The following is a 17,320-nucleotide window of genomic DNA, read 5'->3' as shown; positions in this document are numbered from 1 at the left end:
TCTCCTTCAATTTACAGCAGCACAGTAGTGCCAGCTGAACCTCTAGCGTACGTTATAATAACTCTATGGGGCTAACATGCCGCAACCAACACTTAGAAAAATGTGAATTTCACAGTTCATCTAGAAGTGAATATTGAATAGCGTATTATTCAAAACTACACTTCAAAAAATTCGCATGACCCTAAAGATAAGTTTATAAATGGAGAAGTGGAAGCTCGGAAAAACCTTCACGAGCTCAGCTGGGCTTCGCTGAAGCACGGTGCAACAATAGTGAAAGGCTTCGAGAAACTGTTAAAGCAGCAGCTTGATGGGACCAACCAAACTCAGGAGCCGCATAAGCAGGAAATGCGTAGGTCAGTCAGTCCGTAACCACTAAACAATCATGAAAAAAACGGTAACCGGCGCCTTAGGTGCCCGGCAGTATCACGACATGTCAAAAGCGACGACGGGAGGAGACATCCGACGGCCAGAGAGAGTGGCCCGGTGAAGAGCGCCCACCTCTATGTAGTAGCTGTATGCCCGGTTGTCCCTGTCCCAGAGCAGCAGGGCCAGGTGGTTGAGGATGCAGGGGCTGCCCAGCTTGACCAGGATGCCCGTCCGTCGGCCAGACCCCCCGTCCTCGATGGGGTGCCGGGTGAAGCCTCGCTCCATGTCGTAGCCCTGGCTGTCCCCGTCCAGCAGGGCGCTGCGCATCTCCCCCGCAAGCACTTGGGCCCCGTGGGACACGCTCGCCACATTCTCCGCAGGCACTGAAACGACGACAGGTGGTACAAACATTTCACCCTGATCGCCTGCACCATTATCGCCAAGGGAACAGGCAAACGAAGGTGAGAAAGAGCAGGTGGCAAACGAAGGTGAGGAGTAGAAAAAACCGAAAACCGCAATGCAGGGTTTTTCTGTTTTTCATAACTTTTATAAAACCAGCTGTGGTGTATATACCCAAAACACAAAAACCCTAATTACAATTAGTTTTGTATTCCACTCTCTGGCTGCTTTAAGGAATGAGTGAATTAGTGAAACATTTCTGTCTAAAATGATGCGAGCAGATAGAGTCATTTTGAAGCAGCAGGATGTACCTCATTCTAATTCAACTGACTGGTTTTTGTTTCCCCTCTAGCCAATGAAAAGCCTGTACTGAGCCCTGCAATTATTCTGTCTCTCCCATACCAAAAAAAGTAGCCTAGCATTTCAACATTCCTGTCATATTCTCAGCTGCCAAACAAGATGGGACAGTTGTGCAATCAAGTCGACGTCACTCAGTCAACCAATGACGTGCGTGGCAAGAACACAAACTAAAAAAAACATAGGAGAAATTTGCTGACTGAGCCACACTACTTGTGTTTGAAATTCCGCCTACTCGAGTCTAGCCAGACAGGTAGACATGTAAACGATTGCACCTGCAAGCATGTTGCGACAACACGAGCGAGCCCATCTGGCAACCTAAAGAGACAGGCCCGCAGTCCTTTATGACGTCCCCTCCCCGAGAGATGCCCCCCCCCCCCCCCCCCCCCCAAAAAAAAAGAGAGGAGGCACCCACAGAGGCTTCCTCGGTAGGGGCGGTCGGCATCCCTGGTCTCGGTGCAGAGCTGGATGGCATCCAGAATGCAGTCTGGCCCTACCAGGTCCGTGGGGCGTACCACATTCAACAGCTCGGGCACCGTCAGCAGGGGAAGGCGCACCTGCACGAAAGCACCACAGCGCTGTCAAATACGACCCTTCTCTGTGCCAACAAGAAGGGAGAGAATGACTGACACATAGAACTGACACACCCTGTGGGGAGCATGCGGCACATAAGGAGCGGTCAGGTTCAGCACAAAGGTCTGAGGACACCTCAGCAGTTCTTATGAGTTGTGAACGCGAAAGCATGAACGTCATTCTTCCGCTCCCTGAGTTTGTCTGCGGCGTAGTGGCGTGGACAACCACATTTCGCCGGCGAACAGCCGAGCGCGCGCTTTTGTGAAGTGGCCGCGCCGCGCTGAGCTCGGCCATGCGACCCCTCTGGAGTCTGCCCGGACGGGCTCTGTTGCCTCTGCCGCCACCGCTCCCTCCTCTTCCTGGCAGCCGTGCCGCCACAGAGAGGGCTTATCTAGTTGCCTTCTCTGGAATTACGCCGCACGAGAGCCAATGGGAGCCTCGTTCCTTGATGACGCGTGGCAGCCAACGGGAGCATAATCCATCAGAAATCGGCTTCACTTGGGAAAGGGGAATTTAAGTGCCGTGTGGCCAACAATTGCAGTGGTTTCAAAGCTGATGACGTCGGTTCGCTCCATGGGACCAGTTAATGCTTTCGCATTAAAATGCACCTACAGGTGCCACAACACGAAAATATTCTTGCAGCTGACTTTGACATCTCTATTGCAATGTATTGAAGGCACAGCCAATCAAGAACATGAAGGATGCTTCCCTTTATGCACCCTTCTTGCAAAATGGTAGTCGCACGCTTCTCACACGCACCGCAACACGGCGCAGACCTCCTCTCGTTCACTGTGGCAACCCTTTTCCCCCAGCCGCAGCATTGAGCTGCGTGCCCTTGCCTCCTCCACCCAGATCCAAATGTGTTTGTGTATTTCAAGTGCCTGTCCAAACCAAAGGTCAAAATTTTGGTCCGTATTCATGGACTGGAACACATATGTTTTGGCATATTCCGGCGTGCACAGGCATGTTCGGTCTTGGTTTGGACTGCCTAAGGGAGGATACTACTCAGGAAGAAGTCCTTAACCGTTAGTCTTATTTGTATGAAATTTGTGGTGAACATTCATATATGAGAAAGAGGATGACATGCAAGGTTTTAAGTCTGTAAGTTTATCCTTAAAAGAGGTATGTACATAAAATAAATACTGCACCACCTGAGAAAAAATATAATTTAGAAAAGTTAATGATAACTGCCAGTTCTTCTGGATAAAAATAAGTGCAACACCTGTGTCATGTGGTTATGAAAAGAAATTACAGAAATTATACCTTTTTAATAGAAAATAAAAATGTTAAGTATTTTCTTGTTGTGTGCATTAGGTTGGAGATACTGCAGCCTTTCATAACAAAAGACCATGCCAATGCAGAAAGTAAGCTCACAACAGCGTTTCTTGAAAAATTTCAGTACAGAAACTTCTGAAACTAGCTCCAGACATCAATTCATTATGAAATTATTGTTTTCCTGAACCGAGATTTTATGCCAAAAATTGAAACTGAGACAAACGTATTTGGAAGTTTGAAAAGCTGCACTTTAGATGGTGCCGGCATGTCGGAAATAATTTATTCCGGGAAAACTACTTTAGTTAGACGAGCAAAACTTTCTGGAGCATCCACCGAGATATTTGGAAGCTGGTAAAAATACCCGTATAAAATAAAACTTTTAATAAAAAAAAATATTTAAATTTTAAGGTAGTGTCTTTTCTTAAAAAAAAAACACTGAAAAGAAACAAAAATATATTTTTAAACAGTTTGGTTGGGTATGTGTGTCAAAAAATAAACATTACGTGAAAAAATAATTTTTTAGAGCATTAATGACGGCGAGAGACACAATTTAGTCGCTAGTCACCTCCTTTCCACTTGTTTTTCTTTCAAATTTTCGGGTGCGTGGAGGAGAGGTGGATTGGCTTCACCTTCACGCTGAGATTGAAAGAGTGAATGACCACTCCGTGACATCATGGACTTTGTGCGCAGAATTTCAAATAAATCTCTCGCTGTCAATATTGCTCTAAAAGGATTTTTGTTTTTGCGTAAAATTAATTTTTTTACATGCATGTCCCCACCAGACTGTTTAAAACGAAATTTTTTTTGTACTCAGGGGCCCTCTAAAGGGGCATGTCACTCTACCTTGGCAGCATGTCGGTGTGGGCATTACGCTGCACGAGGTTGCACCACCCGCTTCCTCCACTTTCAGAGGCACCCGCCGCATCTGCGACTTCCTGCGACCGTGTTCCTCGTTCTCCCTCCAGAGTAAAAATTTCAAACCTTGACATTTGCAAACCTACCCGTGTCCAACATTGCTCAGTATGTGTTCTCGTGTGATTTGACCCACAGAAGTAGCTCAGATTCAATCGTGCTCCCCGCAGTGAAAGTGACGACGGCAGTAACACCCCCAGGGTGTCGAACCGGAACCGAATCGAACCGAAAACCGGAACGGAACCGTTATTTTTAGCCGAACCGGAACTGAACCGAACCGAAATCTTCGCCGCCATCTTGGAACTGAACCGGAACCGAACTGAAAAAAAATATAACGGTAACCGGTTCAAAACGGTTCAAGGTAATATTTCTTTTTTTTTTTTCTTTTTTGTTAGTATCACAAAATGAACATATGGGAATAAAAAATTGGCGGCTGTATTTCTATCTATTGATCAAATCGTCATATAGAGAATTCCAATGTATGATAAATTGTGGGTTTTCGTGGCACCTTTGTATTGGCACTAGGATTAACCAAGTGTCACATTGTCACGTGACGTCATGGTGTCAGTACATGTTGTCAAGTAATGTCACGTGGCCTCATAACGTCACGTGACTCACTGCATCAACTCGATTGAATTTGAGGAAGTCATTAGATGCATTAACCTTGTTCACAGCATGACGTAACATGACATCACGAATTCGCACCGAGGGTCACGTGACACCGTGACGTAGGCGATTTTCATAACCCCTAGTCGAGTGCTCGGGTTCATGACAATCAGCATCGCCAAACATTTGTTTTGGCTCGTGTCAATTAAATATGATAATTAATAGCCTAACTGTAACAATATCTGAAGCTCTGCCCAAGCTTTTGCTTTCCAAACCCTAGCCGCCGAGGGCATGACTGTGACAAACACTGGTGGTATATAATTAGCGTCAGATCACGTGGCCGCTTGTTCAAATTGCGAGTTGAGGAGATATCGACAGCTGTCTTTGTCCTTTATTTTCCTGCATCTGTTATTAAGGGAAAACTAATGGATGTTTCCGCAGGCTATCAACGTTAGGGGTTATTTCTTAACACTATTTATTGAAAGTAGAAAAAAATGTTGCAAGACCAATTTTACATTATTGAGGCACCGAAACATTTTTTTGTTGTTGCTGAACTGCATCCGAGAAATGTCCTTGAGAATAGAAGTTCTGAAATGACTAAATGCGACTTATTAATATGACGTTACATAGAACTACACGTGTGTACGGAAGGAATACCTAAGAAAAAAGATATTTTAGCGACCTCAGAGGAACAGCCGAAGGTTGGCAGTCGCGGTAAATCTCACACGAGCGTTGTTCTCAAGATATTGCCAAAGTTTCGACACCCTCTGTATGTTGCTTAAATGAGCTATAAGAATATTTCTATACATTACTAAATACTACTCAGGATCACTCCCTAACGCTAATAACTGATTGAACTTGGCTTTGCTTATTTTTCTAGGCCATGGCAGTCGCCAAACAGTTAGAGAAATATAAGCATCGTTCATCCCCTCAACTCGGAGCCAGAAGCGGCCACGTGGCCTGGTGCCTATCTTATGCTGCCAGCGTTAATCATACCCCCGCGCTGGGGTTTTAAAGGACGAAAACGCGTGCTGAGCTCCAGGCATTGTTAGAGTTGGGCTATTCTCATCACCGCAGTGGTTGAACACGAGCCACTGCCCGAGTGTCCACCTCGGCATTGACTGTTACGAGCCGATGTCCAGTGCTGACGCAGTTCTCGTGTCCAATCCATGAGCCGCGCTCGACTGTCGACCAGGCGGGTGGTTTCAATCCCACAATTACGTCATCAATCTTTGGGACGGCAAGAAGAAATCATCTCGTTTAATCTTCGCAATTTCACCACGACGAAGAAGCTTCTGAATCAGTGGCGGCCTGTGTGAGTACACTTTGGCCAGAGGACCAGTACGCCTGGGAAAGGTCATGAACATTCCAACCCGATATCGTTTCATATGACCCCTTGGAACTTCACAGGGTGCAAAATAAAAGCAATGAAGGGTTGCGGTTAACAAGTGTCAAATAAAATTGTCAAATTAACAGACACAAACGAAGGAGGTAATTCCTCAGGAATACTTTCAGTCTTTCCACTCTGGTGACGACCAATAAAGCTGTACTATGGTGGGAATGAAGTAATGGCCGGCCGCAAGTCGGTAAGCCAGAATGGAAAGGCTGGAGGGGTTGCCACCCTCTACAAACGGCGGCGGCAACCAGACAACTGGCAAGTGGGTTGTCTGGTTGCCGTCGTCATTTATAGATGGCGGAGTTTAGTGATCATTCGTTTGTTGACGGACATGACACTGGGAATCTAGCCCTTAACAGCACCGCTGTATAAAGAAGTGCGTCTGTGTGTATGTGTGGAGGGGGGAGGGGGGAGTTTTAAAAGCATACTGTGTTGTAAAGGTTCCTCTTTTCTGCCATCTTTGGCACAGACCAAAAAGCGTGACCCCGGAAACTACTTTGTTTGCAAAAACGCTCTTGACAAAAAGCATGTTTTTGTCGTGCCGGGCGCTCGCGCCGTTCCTCACGAAGGTGCACTACGAGTACTAATACGTGCCTTTCAAATACTTTGCTTTCACTGAGCTTGAACCTCCTGCAGCGTGCCTTTTGCACTGTCGAATTCGATTTTTTCAGCAAGAAGAAATCAGAATGACCACCAGCCTACAGTGTGATGACATCACGTGCATACCATGCTCAATAGTTCAGCTTTCTGTTGAAATGTGATGCTCGCAACACTAGCAATAAATATCCTAATTGTAAAGTTGTGCAGTATTTATAGCAGTTTTGCGATGATATACGGCAGCCTAGAGAAATGTTAGAGCACATGACTACTCTAGCATAGTGTGTAAAGTGAGGGCCCAAAACCAAATATAACATTAGCCTCCCGAGGCAGTATTTCGCGAAGTTTCGAGCTCATGCAAGCTGATGAAATGTGATTTATACTAAGATTTTAAGAATCTTTGTCTGTCCTTCGCGATATTTATGCAAAATCATGAATTTCATTGCGCACATCTTTACGCAGCTCTTTCTGCGGTGAGGCGTTCTGCAAAAAATTATTTCGAAAAAAATAACATTAATTATCTCTCTCTTTTTAAGCATTTCGTGTATTTGACTTCCAATCCATTATGTGAGCACAGAGTCTTTTTTAGCGAACCCTGCAATCCGATGTTTCACAACTGCCAATCAGCCAAGCAGAAAAACACTTCTACGCAGACTCCACAGCTCGCGTAGCAATGCCCCCCAAATTATTTGAAAGGTGTTCCGCCAATCTTTTCCGGCGTTTTCATCCTCGACAGGCACGTTGTAAGTGATATGGGGCGGCCTTACATACATTTCTGCTTTTGAAGCTAATTTAAATAACTATGTGTTCCTCACACATCTAACTTCTCAAACATATAGAATTCTGTTATTGCCTCTTTTATGTGAAGATTACTTTTATGGGTCTGTGTGCTGGACAAAAACAAAGTAAACAGGGGCGCGCGTCGGAACTATGACGATTACGCACGCAAACCGTCAGAAAGTGTCCAATTAAGTAGCTGCCATGTCGAATAGAATGTGATATACTACTTCGTTTTACTTATCAAAAAAGAATCTTAAAGGACGCTTAAGCTTCGTCTTTAAAAGTGGAACGCGATAGCGTCAACGAGTCTCGTCTGCATCGCATTCTCATTTGCCGCGCAAGCGTGCCTCGCGTGGCGTCTGACTCGCAACTAAAGGGTCTTGGGCTCGAATCCCGCCTAAAATTCTTATTTTTTTTTCTTTAAGGCAAAGGAATTACTTTCAAAAGTAGAATCATTTGAAACATTTGGCGACCTTTAATTCACATTACATGTCATGTTTTAATCACTCATTCCACGCGTGATGTCACGGTTCACGTAAGCATTGTGGGCTGTTTGAAAATCTTGCACGAGGATATGTAGCTCTGACGTCATGAACCTATCGACCAATATGGATTTTCTAGTCATGCCACCGGCATCGGATTTCCTGCGACATGAGCTCCTTAACGCTATCGTGTAAAAATCATCAATTACCAAGGGTGATGCTCATTTGCAACTTAAATTGTCCGGCATGTTGTCGAGAACAACCCTCAACAGGCAGGCTATGCCACTTATTCTGCATAAGAAAATGTTCACTTGGACAAGCGCTGTCTTGGGCCAGATTTGATCTGAGTTCGAAGGTGCGTATAGATTAGGGTGAACAATTGCGATTACTTCTTGCTGCATGATTAGTCGCATGCATGCGGTGCTGAGCGTAAACAATGTTTGGTTAGAACAACAGGCATTTGGATTGCCGCTCGGTGTTTCTATAAAAAGTAGACTGAAAGGAATTATCCTAAAACTTTTGTTACATTTTGAAAATTTCATTGCTTTTAGCTCAGTAGGGTTGTCATCATATACAGTTGAACCTCGATGTAACGAAGTCGGTAAAATTCGCAATTTACTTCGTTACATTGAAATTTCGCTAAATCGAAATTTGGCTTTAGCATGCAAAAAAGAAAAAATTCCGAAACATTTTACGGGTATGAAAACTCACCGAAAATGACATTTATTTAGGGGCAAAGTAGTCCACGAGTTTTGCTTGCGCCTTGTCCGACAGTAGCAGCGGCGTCGGCGGCGTCACACCGGTCATACGGCGTTCGAGCGCCCAGAGCGCTTGCACGGCATCTTGCTGCCCATGCGACGCCGTGTACTAGTACCTCCTCAGTACGTCCATTGCGTCGAGCACTTCCCGAGTGCTCGTGATCTCGGCAGTTTCTTCAGGATGGCGTCCAAAACGTTTGCTTTCTCATCCAAAGAAAGAACTTTACGTTTCCTTATGGCAGCAAGCACGTGAGTGAACCGCCCAGTTGAAAAATAGAGCTGTTTAGTTTAGGCGGTGCCAATGTTTCCAACCTACACAGCACTCTTGACCGCACAGTTTACTTGCCCCCTTGCGCCCACAGTGTGCTTGCGCCTTTGCTTTACATCACGCTCGCAAGACGATAATCGGTCTTCTTGGTCTTCTCCTAGATGGCACTGCCCGTGCGGTCGCGCGGGCAGTGCCATCTAGGAGTATGGATATGTGATGGTGCAGAATATCTCAGAGACCATGAAAAGTATATAATAGGTAAGGGCAACAGAAATGCAGCTGTAATGAAAAATAGAGCACTTTGGAATTACAACAGGTATGAGGTGGTGAGAGAGATTTGGAAAGGGGTCATGGTGCCTGGCTTGACTTTTGGAAACGCAGTGCTATGCATGAAATCCGAAGTGCATGCGAAACTAGAAATAAAACAGCGCGGAGTAGGTAGACTGGCTTTGGGGGCGCATTGCAAAACGCCAAACCAGGGAGTACAAGGAGACATGGGATGGGCATCATTTGAGAGCAGGGAAGCGGTGAGCAAGGTAGAATTTGAGGATAGGTTGAGGCTAATGGATGGGGAGCAATGGGCACGAAAGGTTTTCAGCTATTTATACATGAGGAGTGTAGACACAAAGTGGAGACAGCGCACTAGGAAATTAAGAGGAAGGTTTTTGGGCTATAGCGAAGATACGGAAGAGCAAGTCTCAGTTAAGAAGAAAGTTAAGGCCACAGAAAGAGATCGGTGGCTAGAGGGAATGCAGACAAAGACTGCTCTGGAACGCTATAGATTAAACAAAAGAGTTATTGCCAAAGAAAGCATTTATGACAATTCTAGGGGAAGCTCATTGCTGTTTGAGGCAAGAACGGGTGTTTTGCGAACCAGAACATACAGAGTGAAGTACCAGGAAATTGATACAGTGTGCACTGCTTGTGGAGAGGAGGACGAGACGGCTGAGCACTTGATACTCTACTGTAAAGGGCTTCACCCTATGCCTACCGAAGACAACATAGATTTAATAAAGTCATTGGGTTTTAGAGACAGCGAAGGGAGAGTGGATTTCAAGACTGTAGAGATTACCAAGCAAAGATTAAGTGAATGGTGGCAGAAATCGAGAGAAAACTAGGTATTTTCTTAATCACTGATGGCAAGGGGGTTTCATAGCCTCACTTTCTTTGCACTGCGGAGTGAATATAGATTTCACATTTAAATATTCTAAGCTTAAATGGTAAAACAAAATGGCTAGGTGGCGTAAGCTACCGCCCGATCCAAAGGGCTCAGCCGTATTCATCCATCCATCCATCCATCCGCGGTCGCGCCATCACGTCGCTCTCCCGCTGAAGTTGGCTCCCGCGCTACAGTGGACTATGATGATCAGTGAATGTCAGTGGTGATGCTGTTATGCCGTGTTAACTTTTTGCCCGGCATTTTCTGGCCAGCCTCGCGGAATCCGCTTTGCCGCATGCCTCGCCGGCGCTACCGGCGCCGCATCCTCGGGCAGCCTAGGAACGTTGGAAGGCCTGTCCCCGTGAAGTAACCTATCAAGCGCTCGCGTTTGCGCATAATTTTTTTTTTTTAACCACAATTTTTTTGCGAAGTTGTTTTTTAGAGTTGATTTATTTATTGCATTCTATGGCAATGGCGCTTCGTTATATTGAAATAGCAGCAAAATAGACTTCGTTATATAGGGACTAAAAATACATGGGGTCTATGGGCAAGAAATTATGAAAAATAAAATACTTCGTTAAATCGAGGATTTCGTTACATTGAAGTTCGTTATATCGAGGTTCGACTGTACATATATATTGTGAAGTGTATTTCGTAAACCTTATTTTATGATATTCGCGACTCCAGCGACCTATAGGGGGCGCCACCACCAAACAAACATGGCGGCTGAGTCCAGGTCGCGTCGGCTCGGCCGGGCCGCCTGAACAGGTGGCGCGTTGAATTTCACAGATTTTCTTTTGTTTAATGCCCAATTTTATAGGTATTTGAACTCAGACGGTTAAGTGTAGCCGGTGCACATAAACTTGCAAAGCATAGTTTTGTTTTGCCGGTGCTTTTTGTTCTTTTCATGTCAAACTCTCGTTTCGGAGATTTCGTTCAAAACCGAAACTAAAGGCTCCGGAGAGGCGGTAATATACTAATCAGTTTTGATCATCTAAGGAAAGCGGCGATGACTACAAAATTGTTCCACAGAGAGTAACTTTTCAGCTAACTCGGATGCCTCGACCATGCGACTTATCTGTCCGCGAAATCGAGCTTTTGTGCGTATCCGCGTTTAAGAAACGGCTCGAGTCGTCTGCTCGGTCAACAACACAGGCTGCAGGAAAATTACAAAAATTAAGCAAGCGCTTCTTGAGCCAAGGACCATGTTAACCCGCTGACGCCCCACTAAGCAGCTGATACTCGTATTTCAATTCAGGTTTTAGTAGGAATCGAGAAGTCATTTCGACGAGCGGGTTGTGTATTATATTACGTACTATGTACCACTAAGGCGATATTAGTATATTCTTCGGGTTAAAATATGAGCTTAGTTGACTAGATATTAGGTGAACAGCCGAATAAAAGTATATTTGACAGAGAGAGAGGTACTACTTAAACTTAGCCAAATGGTTCTATAGCCGGCAGCACGGAGACAAACTGAAGAGTGTCTTCATCGAACATTCGCGCAGAACCTCTCTGCATTGAACTTTGCTTCGAATCCTGAATGGAGAAAATTAGTATTTTTTGTGGCCGGTCAATTTGACCAATGTAGACGTATATTGCTGCTGGCTTCGACGTCCTCGTAATGTAAATATTGGAGGCGCGATAGGTCAAAATGTCGTGACAACATCTAACGTTGCGAGACTCGTCCCCCACCTTTTGAAAACAGATAATTTCCCTCATTCGTCATTTGCAGCGAGCAGGCTTTCCAGAATCAAGTGATTGCGAAATCAGCCCAACTCCTTCAGTGTGGTCCAGAGGCTTTTTCGGCAAAAAGCAGCCAAGATAAATAGCCAACGCACCGACCGGCGTGGGTGGCTTCAACTTGAAGCTTACCGAACACAACCAAACTCAAGAAAAGCAGCTATCGAACCTTCCCATTCACTTGACTGCAACATTGATGTTACCTCCAGTGAAATGCCTCGTCTGTCGTCCTCAGTCCACTATTCTACATCCTTATAAAGAAACCACTTATCAGTTACCAAGTAGTCGTCACTTTGAATGCGATTCAAGACAGACAAGAAATCAAAACATTTTTCCGTGATTCCTCCCCACCCAAATCGAAAGCACGCGACCGTGCGCTGTGAAGTAAACGGGCTTTCAAACACGTAATAGAAGTAAACAATCTATTGAGGCTTCACCACACTAATGACCACTCAGGCAAACTTAAGAAATAATCAGACCTTCGTCAAATTACATTGTTCGCCACCGCGCCGACTACACGTCTCCGCGAAAGCCACCACTGCAGAGACGCGGAGGGGCGCAGAGCGACCTGGACCGGCTGGTCCCCGGTTTTCCCGCTTGGTGGCGTCCGTTTTGCTGGAGTCGCGAATATATGGCTACCGAGGTGCTCATTTCATAATTTTATGTGATGTAAATAATTCCTTAGTTCAAGGACACGATTTCAGTTGTACCAATCACGGGTATATTAGACGACCTACCACACTTCGCGACCACATTTTATACCGTGTAAATAGATTAGCTTGAATTTTAGGATTTTTTTTTAAACACAAAGAAATGACAAGAAAATATAGTATAGTTCTAAATTAGAAGCTAATCTATTTGCAGGTATGTACCAACAAGCTCAACCTTTTACTCTTGTACTTAAACATTTCGATTCAGGTAAAATATATTTTACTCGTAAACAAAGGGATGTATAAACACGACGTCATGTATGTTAATGTAGATTTTCTTCTACTCTTGCGTGGAAATTAAATAACTGAAATTAATATTTTTGGTCCTTAAAAACAAAAGTAAATTGCACAGACGAGCGAAGAAACTATTAGTTAATCGCTTCACGACGTAAAGAGTGTATATTGCCAGAACAACACGGAAAATATATTCTCAATTCAGTGGTCCAAACCAGTTTGAACCGGTTCGAACCGGTTTGAACCATTATTTTTGCTCCCCGGAACTGAACCGGAACCGAACCGAAAGCCGTGAACCCGAACCCGAACCGAACCGATAAAAATTTCGGTTCGACACCCTCAACACCCCCCCGCGTATTTCCTTTTAATGCGAAAGCATTACTTATCCCATGGAGCGGAGCCGACGGCGTCTGTAACCACAAAAAAACGCGCAAGGAATGCCCATTCTCCCATTGGCTGAGCGAAACGGCTCCTAAAATTGGGTTGTGTGGTATGTTTATACAGCCTAGAACTTGGTCTGCCTCACAGGGGCGACGAGTCTCCCAGCTGTAGATGAGCAATTTAGCCAGTGCGGTACAGCCGCTAGCCTGGGGTCTTTAACGTGCACCACGCAGTAGTGATACACGACCGCACGCCGGTACGATGCTCATCCAGATTGAAACGGACAGGGGTGGGGCTCGAACCCAGGATCCCTGGGTTCTGCAGCGCGAGCTTTCGCTCCACGTGCTCCGAGCTGGTGTGCGCTAGGCCACTCGGTCACCGATCCCCCTGAAACGGCTCCTAGATAGCTATAGAGCGCGTGCTCGGCCGCCGCTCTCGTGTCAGGCGTTGCCGGAGGGGTGGGGGCTGCGGCTGCTTCTGCCCCTCTCGGCGCCGATGAACATGGCGGCGCCCAAGGCATCTATATCGTCGACGGCTGCAATCTCGGCAGCACAGAAATGTGGCCATCCTTGCCAGCACACTGCAGAAGAACTAAGGGAGCAGAAGAATGACATTCGTGCTTTCGCATTCACAACTCATAAGAAGTGCTTAGATATTCTCGGAATATTTTTTGTGCTACGAATGATCCAAAAATTACTACTGGATGACATTGACCGGGCCAGTGATTGATAATATCAACATGAGCATTTTTCACTCATAATTTTATTTGCTCTTCGCTCGCTGACGTATCGAGTAAGCCTACCAGAAATTAGACTATTGCGGCTGTTTTTGCCGATGCGTGGAGGAGATTCGTGTTCTCAATTTCCCATCTCTAGCGTAAAAGAAGTTAGTGCCGACTGTGGCCCCCAAACATTTTCAGGTAAGTTGACATTGATTAGAAACTGACTTATGCAATGCTCGCCGTCTGTTGGCCGACACACGGATACGCACACAAAATGGTTCTACTAGGAGCCATACGTGGTGCCGTCGTCTTATTGCACGCTTCTCATATTGATGTTGGTCCTCGACAGGAATGAGCATTCTAACATGCAAGTTTTTCTTGATACTTACCGCCATATAACCGGGTGTTCAACGGATCAACTCGGAAGTTACTTCTATTTGGAGGCCAACGTCATGGTAACATCAAAATAGCAGCCATTTCGTGAGTCTCACATTGGCCGAAGTGGATGTGAAGCAGAGGCATGCCGCCCACCACGTCCTCACCCCGCACCTTTGTCTTCCGTGCACGAGAAAAGATGCAAGGAAAAAGCTGGCTGGAGAATGGTCGTTTAAATTGCATGTAAACATTAATGCTGCATTCCTTTTTTTTCGCAGAAAAAATGCATTTTGTGAAATATGAGTCCTGTTGAGGCTATCTAACAAAATCTCCTTGGAAGTGCAGTGTTCCTTTAGCTCCTACAATAAAATGGTTGTACAATTCTAATCAACAGGAAGGTGAACTCGCTATATTTGACAGGTCTGTACTGGCAGCATCACAAAGCAGCTTCCGTACCTTACCTCATGCCTTGTCAAGCTTTGTTCGCAAAGCTCACACTCCACTGTTTTATGACACTGAGAGTACATAAAGTGGTAAAGGAATGCACATTCCCCTTCATGTGTACCCCAAGTGCAGAACAAAAGTTTCCGCCAGTCCTACACGGTTGGTAATAAAAGACTGTACAGAAAGCCTAGATTTCAGAGGGAAAGCAACTGAATGCATGGAGAGCATCTTCAATTTAATAGTACATGCCTCCCATGCAGATTGGACACACGTGTGCATGCATTAGTCATGGGGGGATGGGAAAATGCTGTGCAGCGATGAGAGGTCGAGCAAATCTTGGAAACGTTAAAAAACGATCAACACTTTCATCACCTCCTCACGGCTTGCACTGCGCACGCAACCCAAGCAGTGTTTGACCCCAACCAAGCAGTTTAAAACACTCCTTGATCTACGCACCTCGGACCGTATTCAGACCGGCGGTGCCGTTGCAGATGGAGACTAACGTGGTGTGGGCAGACCTGGTGCCTCGTTGCGACGCACTCACCATTTCCAGGATGGGCTTAGGGTCCGAGCTTGGGTTGTGGGCGGCCCAGGAACAGACGGCGCGGAAGATGTCCACCTCGGGCGCAAAGAACGAGTCCCGGCCGATCATCTCCCGCAACACCACCTGCGTCCGATCGGACAGGCGATGATACCTACACGTCCCGACCAATCGCGGGACTGAGCCGAGAAAGACTCGTCTCGAAGCGACACCTCCTAGGTAAGGAGGCTAGATTTTCCATGCCCTCCACCGGAGGTCTGCGTGGGATCAGACACGAATGCTGCGTCAGCATTGGACGGGACTCATGTTTGATCCGCGAGAGCCCGTGCGGTTTCCATAGATGCCACGCACAGCAGCGAATTGGCAAATAATGTCTTTCCCTTCACAATTATGCGTAGGAATCGCAGTGTTTCAGGGAAGATGGTGCATTTTCCCCCGCTTGTGCCGAGGTAAACAGCATAAAAAGTAAAGGCTGCAATGTCTTCCGACTGAATAAAATCATTGCACTGCCCCTCTAAAAGAGGATGTCCTGGACTTCCAGACTGCGTACATTTGGTGGACCATACTGAGCCGTGCCTCCAACAGGATTGAGTTCCCTTATTGTACCTCAACGGCAGTGCAGCATGAAATGCAATAAACATAAGCAAAAAACGAATCTGCCACAGAAATGAGTGTGGTGATATCTTGTTCTGTGTCTTTCTGCACTCTCGTACTTTGTAACAATGCACCAACAGGCCTATCCGTACATCTTATCGCTACGAGGAAGTTCCCAAGATTTCTAAATTGTCTGGTAATTTGTTTGTGAGGAAATGTTCACGTTAAAAAGTATCGAAATACAATCAAACTGTTTGTGCATGTGCAAGGAGCACAGGTGAATGACTGCACACACCGCTGCATCCTGCAGAGAGTGCCTAACAGGGCTATACACAAGGGGGATTTAAGTTTTAGAACGCAGCTCTTAGGCGTCCGTTATCGGCTTGAGCGGCGTCGCCGTCGCCGTCGGCGTAACAGCACGATGCATCATGGGTAAATTTCCCCGCTAAATCTAGCGCGGAAAAATTTCGCCACTAAATCTAGCAAAAAAATTTTCCCGCTAAATCTAGCGGAAGAATTTTCCCGCTAAATCTAGCGGAAAAATTTCCCCGATAAATCTAGCGGAAATATTTTACCGCTAAATCTAGCGGAAAAATTTCCCCAATAAATCTAGCGGAAAAATTTCCCTGCTAAAGCTAGCGGAAAAATTTCCCTGCTAAAGCTAGCGGAAAAATTTTCCCGCTAAATCTAGCGGAAAAATTTCTCTGGGGGGTCACGTGACCTGGGGAATCACGTGACCCCCGAGATTACGTGACACCCCCAGGTCACATGACCCCCCCCCCCTCCCCCCGAGGTCACGTGACCCCCACGTGATTTTGGGGAGGGATGGGGTCACGTGACCTTTGTGGCCTTGGCTCCTCCTCCTCAAGAGCTGCGCTCTAATTCGGCGTTACAGGGAGTTATCAACGGCTTTCACTTTTTTTTTTTTTATTCCTTTAGCTGGGTTAGACATTTCGTCAAATGCGATGAATGTGCAATAGCATTTGATGGGGCTAATGGGATGGAGCATGCTCGTGTGGGTCACACTGTAAGAGGGCGCTCTAGGAGGGGAAAGGGAGGTGCAGTGGAGTCTCCCCACGAAATTTGGCAGGTAAACTAAATTGATGTATAGGCCAGGTGACATCAGTTTCCCCGCTAAATACGGCAGGAAAATGGAATTGGTGTATAGACCTTTTTAATTTTTACAAACATAACACGGCACCCGCCTCCCAAGCAACTTCCAGTCACTCCGCTTCGGCATGCCTTCTGAGCTTGTTGATGCCACAATGTTATAAGAACGCACGAGTGCTAAAGTCTGTTGAAACTCAAGAAGGTAGGGCGAGGGATAGAAAGGTCAAAGAGGAGGAAGCAGACGGAACGTTGGAGAGGAAAGGGGGAAACCTCCTCGTCTCTCCAGCGTTCTGTCTGCTTCCTCCCCGACCTTTTTTTCCCTCGCCCTACCTTCTTGAGTTGCAACAGATTATAGTGAATCAAAGAAGCTAGAGATTTAGCAAGGTCCTTATGCTGCACTCTTCAACACGTAAGAAGTGATCGGTCGTTGTACGGGAGTATTAAAAAAATCTCCACCCAAATCTCTCGCACACCGATCTTTTTGCTAAGCATCTGGAGAGTTGGTGATTAAATATTTCGTGGATGTTGCGAGAAAGGGT

The 17,320-nt window shown here is 45.9% G+C and overlaps 1 protein-coding gene across 1 annotated transcript in view; it reads right to left on the bottom strand.

Annotated features, from left to right (window-relative positions):
- The window catches only part of LOC8052667 (BTB/POZ domain-containing protein 9), a 47,789-nt gene that overhangs the window by 20,050 nt on the left and 10,419 nt on the right, over positions 1-17,320 (bottom strand). Inside the window, exons 5-7 of the mRNA XM_029982859.4 lie at positions 15,081-15,203; positions 1,538-1,679; positions 499-749 (exon numbers count right to left, since the gene is read on the bottom strand). Of these exons, the coding sequence (XP_029838719.2) occupies positions 499-749; positions 1,538-1,679; positions 15,081-15,203 (516 nt within the window). The remainder of the gene's footprint in view (positions 1-498; positions 750-1,537; positions 1,680-15,080; positions 15,204-17,320) is intronic.

This window comes from Ixodes scapularis, unplaced genomic scaffold, assembly GCF_016920785.2.
Source record: "Ixodes scapularis isolate PalLabHiFi unplaced genomic scaffold, ASM1692078v2 PGA_scaffold4__175_contigs__length_147842914, whole genome shotgun sequence".
Classification (NCBI taxonomy): domain Eukaryota; kingdom Metazoa; phylum Arthropoda; class Arachnida; order Ixodida; family Ixodidae; genus Ixodes; species Ixodes scapularis.
The sequence above is the reverse complement of the archived record's forward strand: the minus strand, read 5'-3'. Positions and strand labels throughout refer to the sequence as shown.